Below are 23,459 nucleotides of genomic sequence, written 5' to 3'. Positions count from 1 at the left end.
TGCTGGACTGTAATGATCTGTGACAGCAAGGTCAATGTGTGTGACTTGACTGCCTAATCTGCCATTAGTCCTTAATGACCTCCTTCTAACTGTACCTCAGTATAGGATCAAGGTACCCATCTTGGAGCACTGTAATTCCATGCTTTCTGTGTTCACGCTGCCCTCTATCTCAAACTGAATTTTGTATCATTCATTCTCGGCCACTAATTCCCTCTAGCTCTCACCCTTTTGCAGCCTCCCTGGTCTCTGCTGGTTGGCTGTGAATGCAGCCTGGGCCAAGCCCAGCACTCCTGAAGGGAGGTAATCAAAGGAGAGGGTGTCAGCAAAGTGCAGAGATGTTGAGCCCTCCTCTGCAGTGCCTGAGCATGCACTCAGCAGGAAAGCTCATGGGTTTAAGCAATCAGTGTGCTTAATCCCTGCCCTGGGATTAAAATGAGTGTTTCTGTGAGGAAAGGCAACAGTGGTGAGGTCAAAAGATCTAGCGCTGAAAGTCAGAAACGCTGGCAGAGGAATCCAGCTTCCAGCGGTGATCCAGAACGCATGGCTGTGTTTATGGATGCCCTGAGACGATGGGAATTAGCCTGGCAAGGGATGAGGCAGAGGGGCTGGTTTACAGCAGGAAGCTGTGTATAGCTTGGGTGAGGAGCTCAGTGCTACCCCTGACACCCCCAGGACCCTGGGGTTAGGGAGCTGGCTGGGTCACCTAGTTCTGACTCAGTGGGGGCTCCCAGCAGGCTGAGCAGTTGCAGAGTGCAGTACCTCTACTGCCCACTCAAACCCAGCTCCACTGGGGAGCCTCCAACAGCGGCAACAACTACTGGTTATATTATGTCTTGGCTCCTAGAGATGCAGCATCTTTTAGACTGGCACTGCATTTCACTGACCTCAGGGCTGGAGAAGTTGTTACATGCTCTCTTACCTTAGCAGGTTTTCAGTCTTCCCTAAGGCATTCCCTGGACTTTCCATAAAACCAGCTAGTGTGATGTGATGACCAATGTCTCTCAGTTCAACTAACTTACCCTGTGATGTTTCTATGTGTTTTTCACCAAAACCCTAATGGGAAGGGACTTCTTCCAGCAGCTGCATGAAACAAACTCATATTTGACTGTATCTAAATGTTTCCACTCCAGTGTGAGAAACTGCCTTGCTGTTTTCTTGCTCAGGTGACTTTGTGAGGTTCCACAGGTAAATCCTAGCCTCGCCCAGAGTGGCAGTGGATCCCAGCAGGAGCTGAGATGGCCACTGCACCAAAAGAGGCAGAAAATGCTATTGGCTTGGAGGAAATCCATGAAGAGAGAAGAGAACCACCAAAAGGTGGGTTTGTATTGACAGGACTAGAAATTTGGGTCCTTGTTTAGCTGCCACAGAGGAAGGGTTCTCAGTTGTGCCACTCCAGCTACCTAAACCCTCTGTACATGGAGCCACAGCTTCAGCATCCTACACGCCCCTCCCACCACCCCTACCAGGCTGGTGACTGCTGCCTATGGCAGTGGGAAGAACTAGCTGGCTTGGCTTTTCTCAGGCTGCTGATTAGTGTAAATATTTTATTATATTGGTAATTTGAGGATTCATTTACTTGGGATAATTTTTAAATGTTACTCTGTTTCAAAAGCATTTTAAATTGTATGAGGCTGTCCTTCCTCTGTTTGCACTGGCTACTGTTTCTGCAACCTCCCGTTGTGTCTTGTCACCAAGACATCTGGAGGCTGGTCAGTGGACATACAAGTGGTAGATGTTTCCAGGATTTTTCCTGGTGCAGTCGCACAGTAACATGAAAAATAATTTTTATAAAGAAGCAGTACAATTTGACTACTGACAGGTTTTGTGTCTTAATTTTCTTTTCATGTTTAGAGCAAAAGACATTTACAGTGGAAGAAGCTGTGGAAGCCATTGGGTTTGGGAGGTTCCATATCATGCTTTTTCTCATCATGGGCAGCACTGGGGTAGGTATCTGCAGCCATCTGTGCTGGCGCGAATAAAGCTTTCTTCTAATTTTTCTCATTACCATGCAGTAACAACCAGAAGCACATACTGCTGCCAGCCTCTTTTATCCCACACATACCCTCTCAAGCAGGATTTCTGCTATTTTCATCTTTGGTGAAAGTAGATTTTGACCCCATTGATATTAGACCTATTTCAGGGCAAAGCTGAGCAGGTTGGCCCAGAGCATTGTGGTTGGGCCCCTGTCCTGGGGCACTGTCAGGGCATATCTTCAGTTAGTGCCTGAAGGTCAGGTTCAGCTTCACAATGGCATTTTTATTGTCATCCCCATGACACCCAAATCCTATGCAATTGGGCTCAGAAGGCCTGGCAACTTCTCACCCCTGGTTACCTGAAAGATTTCCTAACTTTCCTGTTCTTGGGTTAATTGTGTATCTGTTTTGGGAACTTGGCAAAAGCCAGAGACCAGGCTGGGGTAAATATGTAATGGGGGTCTGTCCATGAAGATTGCTGCAGCTGAGGTGAAAAAGTCTGAAGCTGCATGTAAACAGCTCATTCCTAACTGATGCCAGCTGCTGGAGCAAACAGCCAATGGAGCACTGATGTTTTTAACCAAAAACAGTTTTAAGAGTTCATGTTAGATGCCTGAACCCACAGCAAGGTGCTGAATCAAGCAGCTTGGTTTGCAGAGATAGTTGAAGATCTTCTACTAACACAGCAGGTCTTCTCTGCCAAAGATGACTCCTTCCAACTTCCCAGATATACAGTGTACCTGAACCTACTTTCTAGGTGCACCTTTCTCTCCTCTTCTCCCTGTCACCAAGATCTTCCAGGTCAGGCACAGGGGTCAGACCACTGTGGAGGCACCATGGCTTCACAGAACTGTTTTGACATGGTGAAACTGCCATGGCTGCAGGCCTTGTAGGACTGAGAGACTTTTCCCTGTGGGTTTCTTGTGGCTTCCCTTCTTGCTAACACACGCACTTGTTCCCAAAGGTGGCTGAAGCCATGGAGATCATGCTGATAGCTGTTGTGTCCCCTCTCATCCGATGTGAGTGGCAGCTCCAAGACTGGCAGGTGGCTTTAGTGACAACAGTGAGTGACTCATGCTCCCCCCAGACAGGTCATCCACCATGTGGTCATAGTCATGGGCACCACCACAGGTTTTGGAAAGCACATTTGCCAGCAAGCCAAACAAACTCCCAGAGTCTCCTTACGGGGACAAGAACAGTGCCATCAACTGCAGAGATCAGAAATGAAGCTGATGAGAGCAGATGTCCATGCCCAGATGTGCTTGTTTTGCACAGAGGAAGTAATGCCAAAGCAAATCCCCACTTCCACATTCTTATTTTGGAAACCTTGCCATCCACCCCCAGCTTTGAGGATTGCAGCAGTGAGTGCCTACACAAAGGAAGCCATCCCCTGAAAGCCGCTCACTTGTGGTTCTGGACGCCACAGTTCACCCTGCTGCCCTGAGAACACACAGCTTAAAGAGCAGAGCTGCCCCCGTAGGTGGGAACGGGCCCTCCACAGCTGTGTTTCAATCCCCCTCAGATGGTGTTTTTTGGCTACATGGTGTTCAGCATAGTGCTCGGGCTCCTGGCAGACAGGTACGGCCGCTGGAAGGTGAGTGACTGCCAGGGGCTGTGCATCCTTTTGCTGTGCTCCACAGGAGCTGTGCACCCGGCTGAGCCTGTGCTTTAATGACCCTCATTCTTGTCCTTATGCAGATCCTGCTGCTCTCCTTCCTCTGGGCAGCCTATTTCTCCCTGCTGACCTCGTTTGCCCCATCCTACATCTGGTTTGTGTTCCTGAGGGCCATGGTAGGAGGTGGCGTGTCTGGCCACGCACAAGGGTAAGGCTGTGCAAGCTGCCTTCCCTGAGAAGGTGATGGAGGGGCTGGAAAGGGAAAGGGGGCCAAAATCCCACGTCACCTTGGAACAAAAAGCCCTTCTGTAATTTCACTAAATCCCAGTCAATTGACCTAATTTGCCATTCCCAAGGACTCCTGAGGCCTGGAATAGAGGGGGCAGCTGGTTTGCATTAAACTGGTGACAGAGGAATTTTTAAAAACAATTAGGTATGAATAAAGGCTGCTTCCTCCTTAAGAAAAAAAAAAGCCACAGAAATTCTGCTTAAGTAGAAAATTATTTTTTAATTATGTAAAACATTCCCACTGAAATTAAGTTTTGTCTTGTTGGGGCAGAAAGGAGGATGTGGGGAAGAAAAATTCACAATATTAACAACCACTTCACTAAGGGCCTGGAAAAATATATTTTTTTTGTCACTCTGTTATGGAAACAAAAGAAACATTTCTGCACCTTCCATGGTTCCTCAAAGCCTGGTTGCTGCCCACAAAGGAAAGCCCCAAACCGGTCCCATTGACCCAAAAGCCCTTTGCTAAAGGAAAGGACATGGGGGAGAGAGGTGCTGTTGGGAGGAGAAGGCACCTGTGCCTGAGTCAGGCATTTGCTGAGCTGCTGGCACTGCCTCCCTCACAGGAGGCCATTCCCTGGCCATGGAGGCTGCTCGTGAGCCTCATGAGGATGGAAGGAAATTAAACATTTTATAAAACACTTCACTAGCTGAGACAGATGGAGACACTGATGGTCTCTTCCCACCTCTCTCTGTCCAGCTAAGGAAACACAATTCACATTGGTGGGACCTTGAGACATGCCTGTGCCACGAGCCCTGTGCCCCAAGGGCACTCCAACCATTTAGAAAGTGGAACAGAGTTTTCTTTATTTCATGGAAAAACCCCTTTACTAAAATGTTCCTTTATACGAACATTATCTACACCTGTGCTGACACCTCAGCCACCCCACAGGACCTTCCCATAGGTTTCCTGATGTACAGACTGCAGAGTTTACTTGCTTGTATCCCACAGCCATGGGCTGGAAAGGATTCGTGCCTTGTGTTTCCCTTGCATGTAATTTGGTGCTGGAGTGAGAGGCATATTGGACAGGGATTCCTTGTCTCTGGGTGCTCAAAGTAGAAGATGGATAGTATTCATTTTATGGGTTGAGCGGGATTGTTACTTGATTTGTATGGAAATTCTCATTGCAAATGTATTTCTGCTTTTTCTTTCCTTTTTTGATAGACTTATCATAAAAACGGAATTTTTGCCCACCAAATACCGGGGATACATGTTGCCCTTGTCTCAGGTAAAAGTGAGCACATCACTAGCTCTGAGTCCCAGGAGATTAGTCCCACTGCAGTTTGGAAGCCATGTCTTCAGTACATCAGCATTTGCCCCAGACTAATCACACTTGTCTGGGTCTGATCGAGTGCCCACTGCCTCCTGTGCCTCATCACAGTGTGGCATCTGTGCCATTGAAGACATACACAGGAGAGAGGCATTATCTTCTCAAATGATTTGATGCTCCAAACATCGTAGAGGGACTTTGAGTGATGACTGACACCCTGCCACTTGGTTGTCCTATTGACAATGGGGCTTCCTGGTCTAATGGGGCCAGCACTGATGGCAGGCACTGGAGCTAGTGGCCACTGTGCATTCCTAGCCCACTCCAAGCTGAGGTGTATCCCCCCTCCCTCCTCTGTGGACCTGCAGAAAAAAACAAGTGGTTTTTGTAGTGACTTCCAAATGAGGTCCTAATCTGCTCCTCTCCCTGCTCAGGTTCTGCCAGGGGCTTTGCACAGGAGAGGATTAGCACAGATAGTCCCAAATTTGGCCTGACATGTGCTGGGAGGGTTGTGCCCACTTGCTGGGTCATTGCTTACTGCAGATTTCTGCAGTGCACAGTTGCTGTATGTGCAGGTGATCAGGGGTGACACCTCTGAGTGCACAAATGCATCCCACTGCTCTTCGTGTCAGGGATAGTTTCCTTTTCACTGCAGCATCCTTGATCCTGGGGCCATTACCAAAGTGTCATCAGAAATAAAGATTTATGGAAGAACAATCTTGTATTTCTCCCCAGAAATTTGTTATTTCTGCCCACAGGCTATTCATGAACTTGCTGCAGCGTTTGTGATTTGTGCTGGCTGAGCTCCCTTGGGTGGTCCCCTGGAAAGGGGTACGTCTCCTAATATGAACACGTGAACTTCAGAAAGGAATGTACTTGCAGATCAGAGGCCAGATTCTCTGTTGGTATAGCTTGGGATTGAGTCTACTGGAGAGCCACCAGCTTTCAGCAGTGGAAATCTGGCCTGGTTCTGCCTTCTGAGCTTGTAAATTTGCTGCTTTCCTTAAGAGACCTAGACAACAGGAAAATTCATGGGCGTGAGCATTCACAGAGAAGTGACTGGAAGGACAAAAGCAGTGGCTCTAAGTACAATTGTATCCACAGCAAATTATAGGTTTTTACCTGGAGCTAATTAAGACTACCTTCACTGTCACTCCCCAAACTCTTGTCTTTCCCCTCTTTCCTCCCACCCAAGCCCAGCTTCTCAGCCAGCCACGGGATGGCTCAGTTGAACCTCAGCATTCTCTGGCACAGTTCCCCATCCATCCACAGCAGCAGAACAGAAAGGAAGAAAACAAATCATTGCCATGTGTTCATGTTCTAACCCCTTTCTTTCCCTTGGAAAGGTATTTTGGTTGGCAGGATCATTGTTAATCATTGGCCTGGCATCAGTGGTGAACCCAAGCATCGGCTGGCGGTGGTTGGTCAGAATTGCCTCCATCCCTGGTATCCTTCTCATCCTGGTGTTCAAGGTAGGAAAATCTCCACTCCTCACTCCCTGCTATACTGCCACTGTCTGATGTCTCCCCAGACACTATCGCCCTTCATCCTAGAGGGCTCTTCTTGTGTCCTCCTTTCTCCTCTTCAGTCCTCTCTCACAACAGCTTGGTAAGGTCCTGAAGTCCTGGCAGGGCTGCGGACCAGCTGCTGGGGAGGTGCTGCCTTGCTGGTGATGGCCTGGCTTTACTGGTCTGCTGTAGCTCTCCAGAAGCCCAGGTTCCAGTGTCCAGGCTGCCAGCAGTATCCAGGGATAATGGTGACAGGCCGGGCACCAAGAAGAAGACAGGCTAGATAGTGTACAGAAAAAAAGACAAATAATGCCTTCAGTTTAATGCTGGGTACAGCACACGCTCTTCAGTCTTTACATTTTCTAGGGCTGAGGAAAGAAGCCTCAGTAAAGTGTTCACAGAGTGCCAGGGTAAACCACAGCTTCCCTAGGTTTTCTTCTGCTTCAGAAAAATCAGCCTTGGACATGAGAACCATCTGATTTGTGGAGGGTGATGAGGAAAATCCCTGTTTACAGTGCTCATGGGCACTGCAGTGTTGAGCTGAGGCTGGTGGAGGCTGTGCAGATGTAAAAGCCCTTTCTGCAGCTGAGTGAATGCAAAAGTCCACCAAGGCAGGCAAATGCAAGATGGCTGTGAGTGTACACTCATATAATCTGGATGTTTAGTTTCCCTGATTAATTTTGCCAGAAAAATTGAATGGCATGAGTTTGTAATTTGGGGGAAAAAAAGACAGAGTTAGTATACATACCTTTAAAAAAGGAGTCTTTATTCATATCTGAGTGAAACAGATGTAGTTGCTTATAATTTAATAGAGCCACAATTTAATTAAAAAAAGATATTTTATTTTGTAAAGAGCACCAAATGCTAGTGATGAGTTACATTTCAACCACTTCTTCCTTTTAATTAAAATGGCCTTGTTGTGCCTTCCAAGACTTGAGCAAATGACATGTGCCTCCTCTCATTTTAGAATGTCAATTAATTCAGGATTGTTTTTGTTAAATCTGTGTCTTTGTCTTTCACCTTTCATAAGCACTTGACACAGATGGCTCAGTGGCAGACCCCTGGGAGCTGGACTAACAAATGGGTTTGTTGGGCAGGGTGAGCCCCCAGCATGGGGAATGAGGGGCTGGGCACACGGGGTACCCCAGGGCATGGCTGCAGAGGACTGGCAAAAGGCTGCTCCAGCTCATGGAGTGCCCTGTACCGCCCTGAGCAGGCTCCTGGGCGTGATGTGAAGTTGTGAGTAGGGCGGGAGAGGTGCAGAAATGCTTCCTGCTCTGCTTTCAGTTCATCCCAGAGTCGGCACGGTACAACATGTCCACGGGAAACACGGGAGCTGCCCTGGCCACGCTGCAGAGGATAGCCAGGATGAACGGGGCAGCCATGCCAGAGGGGCAGCTCAGGGAGCCTGCCAAGGTAAGTCGAGGCTGTGCAGCCCATCCATCCCAGGCAGGGCTGCTGGCATCTGGGCTTCAGGGAGGGAGCCAACAAGGGACTGCCAACCACATCTTGTTCTGTCTCTTGTCCTCCCTGCCTGGCTCTTTTCCAAACAACTGCTGAAAGTGATGATGATGATGATGTCAGTTTTCTTTTGAAGAAGCACTAATATCTTGGCCTTCAGAATGGAATGGAGTTTTCTGCCTTTTTTATTTTTTTTTTTTTTTTTTTTTTTTTTTGGATCCTCAGTTCGTGTTTGCTCAGAAAAATACTGGGCTAAGAAAATATTTGCTTCTTTTACCACAAAAAGGGCTCCTGGCAAAGCTTGCTGTTTGTTATTGCCCACCCATCCTGCAAGGGTTTTCCCTCAGGGAACATGAGATGCCATGAGATCTGGGAACTCTCCCTTGGGCTGTCTCTCAGGGCTGTGGCTGGGCAGGCTGCAAGGATCCCTGCCATGAGGTCAATCCAGTGCTCCCAGAGGTTCTTCCCAGCCCCTGGCCTGGCTTGTCCACTGTGTCCCAGGACCCCAGGTCCCTGAGTGTGGAGCCACAGACCAGCAGAAGAGGGTCAAAGCAGGAGAGACCATTTCACAGGTACCACCACCCTGTACCTGTAAGCAGCTGAGCAGCTCAGGAGTGGATCACTGCTGGGCTGGAATGCCCAAAAACATGAGTGGGTGCTTCAGAGGGGATGGTGTCCCCCCAGACTTCTCCCCCTGTCACCCAGTCTGGGCCCTGCTGACTGCTGGGTGGGAGGACTTAGGTGGTTCCTTTGACCCCCAAGAGAGAAAGATTAGACAAATCCATTGTTCAGGGCCTCAAAATTACCCAGTTCTTTGAAATCCCTTTTCTGGATCTTTTTCCTGCATATTCAATCCCACAGGCACCAAGTATTGTCCTTAGCAATTCATGCAAGATGGTGCTATTGTATTGGAATTAGTTAGGATTAAAGCTTCCCTGTAATTTAATTGAATTTACGTAACGGACCACATTGAATGTGGGAAGAGGTTTTGTTAGTTTTGCCCTCTCTCAGGCTCAACCAACGATGAGGAAAATAAAAATGAAGTCAATCCACATTGTCCCTGTGAACTTGTCTCCCCATGGTGGTGGGATCCTGGGGAGCAGCAGCCCAGGCAGGGCCCCCAGTGCCTTCCAGTCTCTGCTCACTGGCACTTCAGGCCTCCCAGGAACATATATGTGTCCAAAAGCTGGCTTCACAGGCAGAGCAGCATGTGGGGCAGTGGGAGCAGACAGAAGCCCCAGCAGTGCTGTCCCCCCAACAGCAGCCAGGGCCCCCTCTGGCACCATCGTGGTCACAATGGGACCAGACTGCTTGGATCTGGGGGGTCCTTTAGGGCCAGGAGAACTCAGGATGTCCTCTTCTCCCCTGCTCCATCCTTTGCAGTGCAGCTTCCTGTGGGTATCTTTTGGGAAGCAGGGCTTTGCTCTCTGGAGGTTTGGTGAGGGCTGTGTTGCACCACCATCTGTGATTCTGTTTGTGCCACAAGCAGCCTGGGGACAGGGGGAGCACAGAAGGGCACAGCGTGCCAAATGCTCTCCCAGAACACTTGCTCCTGTATAAAAGATGCCTTTAGAGAAACTTCTATTTCTATTGTATGATTTTCAGGAAAGAAGGGGAAGATTCAAGGACCTCATCCACCCCAAATACCTCAGGACCACTTTGCAGATATGGATCATATGGTAAATATTTTTTTTTTCTCTTGCTTATCAGCTCATTCTCTTGGTTGACAGTGTGCAGGGAGCAGAAGTCTGGCACAGACTCTGCCTTTAACAGGGCACCACTCTGCCTCCAATGGTGGCTGCAGCTGGAAGAATGTGGATCACCATAGGTTTGTCTTGTTTCAGACCACACCTCAGACACCCTGACTAGTTGCTGTTGACTTAGGCAGAAAAGGGCTGGACTTCCAGGATGGTGCTATTGATTCCTTCCTCAGGACAGGGAGGCTCCTGGGAGCCAGGGGAGAGCCACGGGGCAGAGCCCACACCTGGTTGCAGCTCTCCTTCCCTGCTTGGGGTAAACTTACTGTCCCCCAGGATGGCTGAAGGACCAGTGAGACGGGGCTCTGACAGGAACACTTTCACCAGTACCAGTGCTACTCGCTGGGGGAAATTGAGATTGAGGAGGCAGGTTTCATAGGCAGTGTTTCCAGTAGGTGTACGCAAGGGGAATACATGTTTCATTGACTTTGCTGTCTTGAATGGAAATGTATAAATAATAGGTCTGTGAGAATCCATTGACCCAAAATGTTCTGAAGTCAGGCCTTGAATTTTTTATGTGGTTTTTTTTTCCCTTTGATTTCTATGAGTGTTATGAAATATCTTTTTGGGGTTTTATCTTTCTTTGTCTCTTAGTTGTCACAGGAGGTCCTGGTATGTTCTTGGCTCTGTGTTCCCATTCCCCCCCCCCCCCCCCCCCCCCAGCATTCCCTGCCTTCTCAGGTGGCCCAAATTCTGCTGCTCATTTCTGAAACTGCCAGGGGGGATAAAAAAGTGAAAATTACTTTTCAGCCTGCTTGTGATCAGGTGTATTCTGAATTACTTGATAATGACAAAGCAAGGCTGCCATCACCAATGCTGTGTTTTTGACAGTCAGCCAGGGTGCAATGTGAGCCTCTCTGTCCAGTTAATGGAAACTCCTCTTGAAAATCCCTGGGTAGAAGGGATAAGGACATTCACACTCCTCCCCTGATCCAGTGTGGGGTCACTCCACACTGCTTCCCTGTGGGAAACAGTCCTCCATGAATTGCTCCAACGTGTGTCTCTCCCATGGACTGCAGTACTTTGTGAGCTGCTCCAGTATGGGTCCCCCAGGGGGTCACAAGTCCTGCCAGCAAACCTGCTCCAGCATGGGATGCTCTGTCCATGGACCCACAGGTCCTGGCAGGAGCCTGCTCCAGCATGGGCTTCCCATGGAGTCACTGCCTCCTTCAGGCATCCATCATGTTTTGGCATGAGAACCTCCAAAGGCTGCAGGTGGATCTCTGCTCCACTGTGGCCCTCCATGGGCTGCAGGGGCACAGCTGCCTCACTGTGGTCTGCACCATGGGATGCAGGGGAACCTCTGTTCTGGAACCTGGAACACCTCCTGCCTGTCATTCTTTACTGACTTGGGTGTTTGCAGAGATGTTTCTCACACAGGTTCTCACTTCTTTCTCTGGCTGCTGTTGTTCTTGCACAGTTTTTTCTGGTTCTAACAAATATTACCCCCTAGGCACTACCAGTATTTCTGGTGGGCTCAGCCTTGGACAGCAGCAGGAGTCGGCTGGCATCAGCTCTGTCAGGCATGGAGGAAGCTTCCAAAAGCTTCCCATAGAAGCCACCCCTGTAGTCCCCACCCACTACCAAAACCTGGCCATGCAAACCCAATACAAAGCTGAGCAGTGAGCTGGGGTTCACTGAGAAAGAGCAGTGCCTGGACAGAGGTAGGACGGGAGTGCCATGGGCCAGGAGACCAGTGGCCAGGTGGATGCCCAGACCACCTCTCTGCTCAGGCTCAGGGGCTCTATCGTGCAGAGCTGGTGCAAGCAGCAGCAGAGATTCCAGGACACCCAAAACCTGCTGCATTTTAGTTTCCTCCCCTTCCCCATCACAGCTGCACCTCACTGCAGCATTTTTCCCCACAGGCTTGGCATAGCTTTCGCTTACTACGGCGTCATCTTGGCCAGTGCTGAGCTGCTGGAGCGGGACCTTGTCTGTGGCTCTGCAGCCCCAGCACTGCAGGACTCCACTGGTGACTCTGAGGAGAGCCACAGCCCCTGCCACTGCCACTTGTTTGGGCCATCTGCCTACCAGACCATGATCATCAGCACAGTCGGGGAGATTGCACGTAACCTCTTCCCCATCCTTGCCCTGCCATTCCCCTCTCACTGTGCTCACTGCAAAGGTTTGAGCTGTGCATGCATTTGGTGACAGGGACCGACGTGAACTGGGCACTGCTGGCAGCTTCTGGGCTACAGGCCATGAGCCTGTGGCTCCTGGCTCAGCAGGGCACTCAGTGGGGCTCACCCAGGCCCTTTGGCTGGGTTGAGGTCAGAGGGAGCACAACCACCCCAGCCTCTGCTGCTCACCCAGCTGTGCCTTCCTTGCATGGCCCAGGACAGACAGTGGTGTCCTGCCTCAGCACAGCCAGTTTCAGGCTTCATCATCTGAGCAGAAAGGTGAAAAAAAGGGGCATGGGAGCAAATCACAAGCTTTGGGTACAGAAAGAGAATGATAGGGTTTGTGCATTTTGCAGGATGTTTGGTAGGCACTGGGGATGCAGACAGGTATCTTTGAGTGACACCGTGTAAGGTCTGTCAAGGCAGACAATCATTGAAGTTAGATCATCAAATGTTTTATGGTTTTCCTTTTTATTTCCAGTAAATCCTGTCAACATTCTGGGCATCAATCTCCTTGGAAGACGTCTAAGCCTGTGTATCACCATGGGATGTACAGCTCTCTTCTTCCTTCTCCTTAATATCTGCACCTCAAGGTACTCTGGCTCAGACTAGGGGTCTTGTTCGAGCATATGCAGTACTGAAGGCAGGACCTCTGGTATTCTCAGAGCACCAGTCCGTCAGGCCATTAATTCTTGTAGGTCTGAGAAAAGCTTCTGACTGGCTCTCCTTTTCCTGGGAAAGCTCTGGCAGCAGATTCTGTGGTGCAGGGGTGTCCAGAGGGGCTCACTTGTATTACTGAGCCCACATGGCTTCCCCTAAGCATCCAACACGCTGCTTTCTAACACAGACCAGAAAATGAAAAAATGTGTGAACAACATGCACTGGAAACAAGTTCTACTTTTCATTCACTTTTCCCCCTTCCTTTCTTTATTTTTTGGCATCTCTGCTGATGCTGCTGACATTAACTCTGCTCCACATGGCTTTCTCTCCAGTGCAGGCATGGTTGGCTTTCTCTTCACACTGCGTGCCTTGGTTGCAGCCAACTTCAACACCATCTACATTTACACAGCAGAGGTGGGTTCTCCTTGAGGTATGGTGAGCTGCTTGGAGGCTTCAAATACCATTTGTGTATACCCAGGAAAGCTGCCTGCTAGTTTACAGACTAGTTAAGAGTCACCTTCCTTGACCTGTGTGTCTCTGGCATCTTGCCCACAGTGTTTTCATATTCAAGATAAGAGAAGGAATCAGAAAACCAGCTTGGAGATGACACAAGTAGATGGAAGAAGAGTGCCCTACTAAGCCAGCTGTTACTCAGCACCTGTAAAACACTATTTTTGAGGATGTTGGGTACCACTGTCTTCCAAAACTCTCAATCTTTCCCCTAGCTAAGTCCCACAGGGAGAAAACAGACTACCACTAAAAGGAACATTTTTCCAGCACTTCTTAAGGGGCTGTATGAGGTAGGATATGGGGTTATACGTATCTGATTCTTTTCACTTAATGGAAATTATTGGCTGTGGTCTGTCTGCAAAAAGTTTTAATCCTTTAAAGAGCTTTTCCTGTGTACGGCTTTGGAGCCATGAGTTCTGTGAGTTAAGTATAAATTGTTGGGGTTGTTTTGTTCTTTTTTTAAAGAAGAGTTGTATAGAGTTAAATGGATTTCCTTGTTAATTGACTAAAATGATCCAAAGCAAACAGAAGTATCTCCCTTGCACTCTTAATAGTGGACTGTAATATTTAAACCTGCACCTGGATTTAATACCACGATTTTAGTAGTTTTGAATAAGTTGATGTTGATGTAAAGACCACTCTCTAACAGTGACAGCAGAAATCAATTCTACTCACAATTTAATCAGTGATCAAGATCTTTTGAGCCAAGTGCCTGGACTCTTCTTGAATTAACTTACTCAATTTGCTTGGTCCAGTAATGTATTTAAACAAGGTTTATACTTCCTAAAATCTGTTGATAATTAAGGCAACTTAAAGTTCAGGAAAATTCATATTTGTTTCATTGGCACAAGTGTTTGGGAGGTGTGAAAAAATGAACTGCACAAAGCACATTCTTCTAAGCCTGAATATTTCTTACTGGGATCTGTTTTTCTTTTTCTTCCTTCTAAACAAAGGTGCTGCTGATAAAAATGAATAGACAGACTTGAACACTGCAGGCAATATCTTTGCTTTCTGCTTTCCAGATACAGGGCCCAGCAGTATAAACAGAATTTTTCCCTTCACACCCAATCTAACCTCTGTGATTTTGATTATAGAGCCAGGAGATAAAGTGCTGGTAGTGGTGCTAAACAAATGCTAAACACAGGGGAATCACATCCAGCTTTGAGTTGTCATCAAAACTTTACTTGGGGCAAAAAATGACAGATTTGTAATGGCTCAAATGAGGCCCGAGGGAGCTTTTATTTCCTTTCATATCTTATCCAACTAGCTGCTCCTGATAACGCAATGTGTCTCTCTAACAAAAAAAACCAAAAAAACAAAACAAAACAAAACAAATTCAAAGGACAGGTGTTGGGAATTGCTGTTGCCCTAACCCAATTTCTTTCTGGCCCGTTTTAGGTTTATCCCACCACAATGCGAGCGCTGGGAATGGGGACGAGTGGGTCATTGTGCCGTGTGGGAGCAATGATGGCTCCATTTATATCACAAGTAAGAGCATGCTTGATAATGTTGGTAAACATTGTGCTGAACACTGCCATCAAATAGAGAGAGATGTCCCTGAAATTGATCCAAAATAAGGGAGGATGTAATCAATTCTCTCCCAGCTCCATTTACTGAGTACTTGGGTGGTCTTTGCCAGAAGCAGCTTTGAGTAACTCTCGTGGCAGAGTTCAGCTCACAAGTATTTGATACTTTCTGAAAGCTCTTAAGGTTCACAAGATACTGTTTTTTCTTTTGTGGAGTCTCAGGCATTTGCGACCCTTTGTCCACTCTTAATTGATAATTAAGTGCCAGCCCCCCACACCAGCTCCTGTTTGCTGTTCTTTGGTCTGCAGGTTCTTATGAGTGCTTCTTTCATGGGGGCCCTGTGTCTCTTCTCCTCTGTGTGCATCATCTGTGCCATCTCTGCAGTCACGCTGCCCATTGAGACCAAGGGCAGGGCCCTGCAGGTGGGTACCACCACTCCAGGAGCTCCTGTGGGTCTACAGGCTATTAGGCACTGGTAGGTGAAGATGCAGCCAGAATCCAAACCCAACTCTCCTGAGGTTTCACAAGCCTGATAGGAACTCACAGGAATGTGCTGCTGCAGCAGCTTCCAGGACTGTTATCCCAGTTGCCCAAAACTTGTTTCTTGTGAAAGAACAAGCCACGCTGCCAGCCCCAGCCACCTCCTGTAAGGGTGTGAGCTTTAGCTTGTGCAAGCCCCTCTTTACCTCTCTCTCCAGTCCTGACTTGAAGATGCAGCCTCCCAGGTACATGTTCTGCTTGGACTGCTGCAAGGAGGACAGCAGATGCACAGAGCACCTAACCTACCAAAGTAATTTCTTAATCAAATTCAATCAGTCCATCAGCTAAGACCTTGTGATCAGTGTTTTCTATAAAGCAGTCAGCCAAAACACTAAGACCCAAGATTAAGGGGGAAAGTTTAAATTTAGCATTGTCCCATATGCAAATCATACCAGTTTAGTTAGAGGAGGTGGTGAGCAGTGATTCCAAGAAATTCATCTATACTGGCATGGAGATTTTCATGGCACGAAGCAGCATGGTCACACCACTCTGCAGTCTGACCTGTACAGACCATAAGAACACAGGCTAAGAATAATCTACATTCTTTTGCAGCTCAAAGCCTGGCAGATGTTTGATCAAAGTAGTTTATGAGGGCTTCCAAACTAGATTCAAAAAACCCATCCCTACAGAGATTGAATATGTCCAAAAGGTCTTGCTTCTGACAGGCAAACACATTATTCTCCACTCTATCCAATCCTGTTGGGTTTTATGTGCATTTTATTAATTTTATGTATTATTTTTTCTTTCCCCCTTTTTAGCAAGTAAAATGAGAGCGAATACTTGATGTTGGATTGGGTAGGGAAGAAAAATAAACCCTCTGGAATCAGTCACTTCCTGTGAGCTTCATTTGATGTTGATTGCTTCTCAATACTGTTTCCATTATAAAAAAAAATGCAACTGAACCATGAAAGAGCTATGATTTGTATAGACAATTTCTCAAGGACCTTTCCCTTCTTATGATTCAATAAAGAGATGCTTTCTACCCTTCCTGTGAAGTGAGATGAAGACCCTTTACTTCTGCTGCTATCAGTAGTGACACTGCATACATGATATTAAAGAAAATAGGAAAATCATTAGGTGAATTGAGGTAGAGGGGGAAAAAATACACAAAGTAGATACAGTCTGTGCCATAGCAGCTTGAAAGAATATAGTACTTTCCTCAACTTTTTGTGCAAATGCCATCTGCATGGAAGCAGTAAAATTTGGCTCTCAAACCACACTGCAGCGATGATTTCTGATCATTGTTGGGGTGATATTTAAGACCACAAAATGAAAGGTAACTCAGACTTTTTTTTCCAAGTGGATTATTTAAAGAGAGACAGTTCCAAGCAGTTTGCAGCAGCCAGGTAAGTAAATGGACACAGAATCCATCCACTCTTCTCTCCTCAGCATTTTCCACTGGGAGAACAACTTCAACATGAAATTGGATTTTTAAGACTTCAAGTGTTGTGGTGGCAGTACCTCTATTTTTTAAACTCTTTGATACTGTAGTATGGTCTCCCTCACCATTTTGTTCTGCTCCTTTTCTTTACTGTTTTCTGTTATTCTGGGATCTCTTCAGGTAGTAAAAACTTGCAGTAAAAACCCAAACCAAACAACAACAGCAATATAAAAAAAAGCAAGCAAACAAAAAAAGACTCTGGGTATCCTAAAAATCCACCACATGATCAGAAATTATGTCAAAACCCTGCTGCAAACATAACTGAGTATTTTTTGTGAGTGTCCACTATATTTTAGTGTGCAGTGCCACCCTATGACAAAGACAGGTAGGCAGGATCTCAACAGGTGAGAGGCAAAGCCAGGTCTTTTCCTCTTTACACACGTACACAGCAGAGAGGCAGAGTCTCTTCAATGCTCTATGTACCCCACCACATCAGGGCCTGATTCTGTTATTCTGACTGTCAGCTTAGTCTTGCTGGAAAAGTGCTCTAACTTTAAATAAAAAACTTGCTGAAGGATCTGCTTGATACAACAACAACAAAAAACAACTACAAAATCAACTCACAGAATTAGGTAATATTTGGTAAATTTTTAACAGAATTTTTTAAATCAAAGTATCTCACATCTAAAAAGTGCTTCCAAATCATGGAAAGGTCTTAATTATCTATTTATCCCTTAAAAAAGAGGGGACCTTCTGTCCAGAGCAGCTCCTGACCATTGCTGAAAGGTCTGTGAGTGGACAACAGGAATAGATGGACTCACAACTCAGCTGGAAAATGTTTTCCACAGGTCCTGGAGGTTGATTTGGCAGGTGTTCCTGCAAGATTTCTCCCAGAACGAAAGCTGCCAGCAACTACAAGTCTGGCTGCCCTTGCAACTCGAAATGCCACCTCTGAGCTGACCCCAAGACATTGGGGGAATTAAGGTTTTGCTTATTGGCCACCGGCCAATTGGCCAACGCTGGGGTCTGACTTGTAAAATCACAAACATCTCAGGATTTCTCCCAAAACCAAAGCTGCCATCAGCCAGGACTCTGCCTGCTCCTGGAGCCTCAACACTTGTACCTTCTCCATGGGTTAGTAAATCAGCTGGGCCTTGCCACTGCACACTCAACTGGGGGTCCTTAAATAACAGCTTTTCAAAACTGGTTTAGCATATGCAGAATTCTTCAGAGCAGCATCACTCTGCTAGGGACCAAACCCAATGATCTACCATCAAAAAATTTTTAGTATAAATATTGCATTATTCAACCATTCTCAAGGAGTCAATTCTCCCTTCTTGTAGTTTTAAAAATGAAATTCATGCCTCTTGTTATGAACATGAAGGGAACGTTAAAGCAAAACAATACATTTAGTAAAACAATAAGCTTAGATTAGGATGGAATAAGTTAGGTAATGTACATAATTAGCAGTACATGTGAAATTGAAAACAAGGCATTATCAATCCCTTAAAATACTGTACCATCACCCAGAGTCTGCAACAGCTGGCAAACCTCATTTTCAGTGAAGACAATGGATTGCCTCTCCAGGGAAAGGTTTCCAAGTTCATTTTAAAAGTAGGTCCAGCTGTCATATATTCAAATCTCCTAGTCACAGTAACTTGGATGTAGTTTTGATGCAAAAAGCACCTGGGTTTGTTGGCAAATTTCCCAATCAGGTAGATCCAGGGCTTGGCCAGAGCCCAGGCCTTACTTGGAAGGGTGTCCCTAACATATCTCTAAAAGGAGTCTCTTAATAATAGCAGTTAGGAAATGCCCCAAACACAGCAAATTGCTGGAGTGTTTCTGTGAGAATGGCTGAGACTATATCTATTACCAAAAAGTGGGAGCAGCCTTGCCCTCAGTAGGTGGCAGCTGTGTCTAATGAGGACTTGTGATATAAAAGAGTTATTTGGTCTGTTGTGTTACAAGGCACTGCCTGTAGCATTTCACAGGAAAAAAGGTATGAAACCTTCACTACAGGATAAGAAACTGCTGATGCTTGCTACCATTTTTGGTATCAGTCATGTGAAAACTGTCAGGACTGCATCTGTATCCTGTGCTTCCTCCTCTCTCACAAGGACCACAGGACCATCAGTTTGGATGAGGCTTTGGATGAAGCCCTGATATTATCTTTTCCTGGAAGTCTGAAAAATAGGTGAAAATCATGAAACTGTACTGGATCAAGCCATAACAAACGTGCCGAAACAAAAGAAGGGACTAAAGCCAGTGCAGGGAATGGCTACAGAGTGTGTTCAAGGAGATGCATCTGCAGCTAGAGAACAAAAGAAGAGGTGCCAAAATGACACATCTTGTAGATAATTACACAAAGATATTTTAAAGTTTATGAGAAAGCCAGCTATAAGTAAAGTAATAGTATTTTATGAATAATTCCCATTATAAACAATCAGCAAATTCACATTATGAGATTAAAAAAAGAAAGCACTAAACAGCTCACAATCAATAACAGCTATAATCTGGAACCACATCTCGCTCCTCTGTGCTATCTATGGAAGATAAAACAGCAGAGATTGTAATCCACGATTATGTCAAGTAACTAGTGCAAAGCATTGACACCTGTTGAATCTGTGATGAAATCAAGAGTTTATCAAACTCTACCTTCTTATATCCATAAGCAGGTATTTATCAATGCTTCATCACAGCTTTTTCAGTCGGATCATTTTTACCTCTAGAAGAAAATAACTACATGTTGCAATTAAACAAGCATGTTTTAGCAAAATTAATACAACTCAGCTTTAACAGGATTTCAAAATAATAGCATGTAACTTAACATTACTCAGATCTAAAAATACTGAAGCTTAACTTTGCTTAATCTTATCAACACTGAAGTCTCATTCAATTAAAACATAAGAGAACTATAAATTAATATCTTTAAAAGTTCTAGATACAACAAAGCAACTTATTCTATTATCACAAAAAGGTACTGAAAATTTGAACAATATATAATTAAAATAGCAACATAAATTTACTTGAGGGATTAAAAAGGTGTGACAATTATGTTGAGTCCATGTAAATTAGTTTTGAGAAAAGCTCATGGTAGCTGCAAATATTATTGAAAATAAGTTTACTAAGACCTTTTAAAGTGCAGTGTTTTCTAGTTGTGGTAAAAAGCCAGCACCCTTATAACTTTGTTATGGTACACACAGACAATTTTGAATCTCTGCAATAAATACTGTAAAAGTGTAAAAATCACAGTTCACTAAAAGCACAAGGTCAACTTTAAAAAACCATTTCAGTACATCTTTAAGACATTCAGAAAAACAGTGTGTCATGGCTCATGCTGAAGCATACCCTTATCCACAGTAGGTCTCCAAGGAGAACCTGGAGCCTCTGGCATGATGGAACACTGTAGGAAAGGGAGTTCAAGTTAAGATTCCCTGAATCCAGAGTGGCTGGAGAAGCTGTCGGGAGCCCCTGGAGAGAGTTCTCCTCTCCCTGTGTAGGGCTGGGCATCCTGGAATGGGCTCACTCTGAGAGAGGGGCTGGTGCTATGCTGGGGGAAGCTGATACAATACAATATGCCCAACATAAGTACCCATATACTTACTGTAGAGACTTCCTCCGCAGAAATCCAAGCCCTCATTTTCCCCAACATTTTACCTCTTTAAAGTCACAGTTCAGACCTTCTTCCCATGACCATGCCCTTCCACACGTGTGTCCATTCACGCACGTGCTGTTCCGTGTCTCAAGTCTCCCACAGTGTATTTTTCACTACTCTTTTTGACCACTGTCTCCCTGCAATTAGTGATGATCACATCTTGCCATGGTTCACGAATGCTGTTCCCCAGGACTCAGTGGCCATTGTCTTTCCATGATTCAGTGATCACATCTATAGTCCACAACTCTGTGATGGCCGTCTCCCAGGACTCAATGGCCATTGTCTTCCCACAATTCAATGATCGTGTCTACATTCCACAATTTGGTGATTGCTGTCTTCCCGTGGTTCAGGACCGCTGTTCCCCAGGACTCAATGGCCATTGTCTTCCCACAATTCGGTGATCACTGTTTCCCCATGGTTCAGGACTGCTGTCTATGTTTCGTGGTTCCATACCACCTGCCCACTGGGGGCATGCTGTTCCCAGGAGTTTCTTCACTTTTTGTGATCATGTGCCATCTGCAGCCAGGCTGTGGCCGTGTCTCTTCCACGACTTTGTATATTCACCACTGGGTTCTGTAAGCTGGCTTGGCTCATTTCACATCAATTCTCACAGCAGGATGCTGTTCACTATCACATCAGCTGGCCACCAGATATAACAATAATGGCAAAGAGTGATGGGCACAAGACTTCAAAGTTCCAGTGGCAAAAGCCCCATTTTAACATTACAGCCCACTTTTATACAAAGGCCCCGTGTTCAGCTCAAACTGGTTAGTAACTTTCTTGCCACTCAATTTATTGGTTAGAAGGTGCTTGTGGGTGTACGTGTTAAGACTCTCTTTGCACAGGTGTTTACATTTTTCTTTGTGGATTCTCATGGGACAAAATTCTTGTTTTTGCAGGTGGAACCTGTTTTTCTCACAAGAATAGATCGTTATGCAGACAGATTTTCATTCTTAGAATTAATTTCTCGTGGGAACTCAACAGGCTAGCTATTAATTCAGCTGAGCAAGGCCTGATTTTGTAAGGCCTTTCTTTTATAAGGTTTTACCTATATGCAACACTGGAAAGCTGGTAACAATAGATCAGAAAAAGGCTGAGGTACTGAACTACTTTTTTTACCTGTCTTTGATGACAGCGTCTCTTCCCACAGTTCTCAAGTGGATGGGCAGCAGGGTGGAGACTGGGAAAGCGAAGAGTTTTTACCCTGTAGAAGTACAAATCAGTTTTGCTTGACTCAGAGGGCCACACCTCCAGAAACAGAACGAAAAGAAGGCAGTGGTTGTTGCTGAACTGATTAGAATGACTTCCTAAGTCCCACATATGGGAGATTGTGGATTTCCCATGGCTGCAACCCTCTGGTGCAAAGCTTTCCAGAAACAGGGGGGTTTTCATCACTCTTCCCAGCAAAATCCCGTGTTCCAGACTTTGCACCTGGGTATTCCAATAAAATGCCAATTCTGCTTTTCCAGTACAGTTCATTATACCTTTGGGTCTCTTGGGAAGACAGTGCAAGGGAACCACAACAGCCCTATGACTGGAAAACAGTGTATTTCATATTCTCCTGTATAGGTAAGAAACAGACATGGATTTTGTTTAGTTCTCCAGAGATTACTTCTCCAGTGTTTAACGTGGCAGTCCATAACTTCTGAGCTGATCGTCTGATGGATGATGTGCTTGGAGAGAAATGAACCTGAAAGCTTTGTATAGAACTCTGGCATTTTTCATCACATGTCAACTTTCTGAAGCCACAACAGGCAGTGCAGAAAAAACAGTGTTTCACGGGCCCTCTGCATTGCTGTTACATTGCAGATATATTTCATGCTTGACCGGGAAAAAAGGCCAAGAAAATTGTTATCACTGCTTATGAATATCCACATTATATTCTTCTGACTAATTATCCTACTGGCAGAACTTCACTGCAAACATTTCAGATCAGAACTAAGATATTGAATTTTTACCTTGTCAAGGGGATGACTGAACTGTGCCCCCACAAACCTCCGCAGAAATTTTAAAAATACCTCAGAGCTGCAAGTATTGCAGTAGTGAAAATTATCCCAGTCCCAAACAGTTACATAGTCTGAATGGGATATTACTACTTCATACACAGGATTTCCTGTGATCTATGGAAGCAGGGCTATTGTCCTGTGAAAAACTGCAGTTTAGTGAGAAGGAAAGGTAGACACTACTAAGTGCTATATTAGAATTACCATATAAAATATTACCAAATGTATTGCCCAAAACTGCTTTCAGCAGTGGGGTGAACCTACATGACAGAGGATTTCATCTTAGCACAATACACAGGATACTTCTGAGTCTCTCATCAATGAAAAAAGAAAAGCTGTGAAACATTTTGTCTGCCACAGACTAAAAACTTCCAAGAAGCTGGGAAGAAAGACAAAATGCCCTCCTGAGGGTAAAAGAGGTAGTTAAAGATGGCTTTTTTCAGTGTCAGTATAAAAAGTATACTAAATCTAAAGCAGGACTGTTCCAAATTATTCCCCCACAATCCAGGAGAGAGAGAAACAAGAAACCCCATGTACTGAGGTACCAGTAGTCAAAAAGATAGCAAAATTTAGCACTAGTCCAGGATACCTCCCATTATTTCAACAGCTGTTTTAAGAAAGTATCTTTTATTAGTCATGCTTTTTATGGGGGTCCATTTTATTTTTTTAAAGCTGTATTGAAAGAACATTTACTTTCTAGATGCTAAAGGCTGTTTTTGAAATAGCTGCTCTAAATTGTCTGAGGTGGAACAGAATACAGCTTCCTTCTGTCTGAGGGGTGAATAACTTTTAGAGGCTCATATTTCTCTTAATGCAGCTGGACAGGTTTTCTTTCAGTAGAAGCAGACTTTTAAAAAGTGTCTGCTGCTATATCATCTCATTTTATTATCAAAGATTGCTTCTCAAAAAATATAAAGTAGGCAATCTAGAAGGAAAAGGCTAAAACTCTGGGGTGCAAAAGCATTTAACACCAATACCTTATATGTGAGGCATTTGTGAGGTTTCTCTTTGGCATGCTTGACTGAAAGGATGAGAGACAGTGGACACAAACATAGGAAATTCCAATGAAACATAAGTAAAAGCTTTCTTACCACAATAGCGGCCAAACACTGGAACAGGAAACCCAGAGTTGTGGAGTCCCCATCCTTGGAAATATTCAAAACCTCACTAGAAGCAGCCCTTTACAACCTGCT

The 23,459-nt window shown here is 45.5% G+C and overlaps 1 protein-coding gene across 1 annotated transcript; it reads left to right on the top strand.

Moving 5' to 3' along the window:
* The first annotated feature begins 1,235 nt into the window (after window positions 1-1,235).
* Window positions 1,236-15,515, top strand: SVOPL (SVOP like). Its single transcript, XM_062492584.1, has 15 exons — window positions 1,236-1,314; window positions 1,852-1,943; window positions 2,938-3,036; window positions 3,496-3,567; window positions 3,672-3,796; window positions 5,042-5,105; window positions 6,491-6,616; window positions 7,940-8,068; window positions 9,719-9,792; window positions 11,736-11,938; window positions 12,472-12,583; window positions 12,983-13,064; window positions 14,559-14,648; window positions 14,996-15,162; window positions 15,386-15,515. Exons 1-15 carry the CDS (start codon window positions 1,236-1,238, stop codon window positions 15,513-15,515), a joined length of 1,644 nt encoding a protein of 547 aa, XP_062348568.1.
* The last annotated feature ends 7,944 nt before the right edge of the window (window positions 15,516-23,459 follow it).

The sequence above is a fragment of the Cinclus cinclus genome, chromosome 4 (genome assembly GCF_963662255.1).
Source record: "Cinclus cinclus chromosome 4, bCinCin1.1, whole genome shotgun sequence".
NCBI classification, from domain to species: domain Eukaryota; kingdom Metazoa; phylum Chordata; class Aves; order Passeriformes; family Cinclidae; genus Cinclus; species Cinclus cinclus.
Note: the sequence above shows the minus strand (reverse complement) of the source record. Positions and strands in the feature narration are given on the sequence as shown.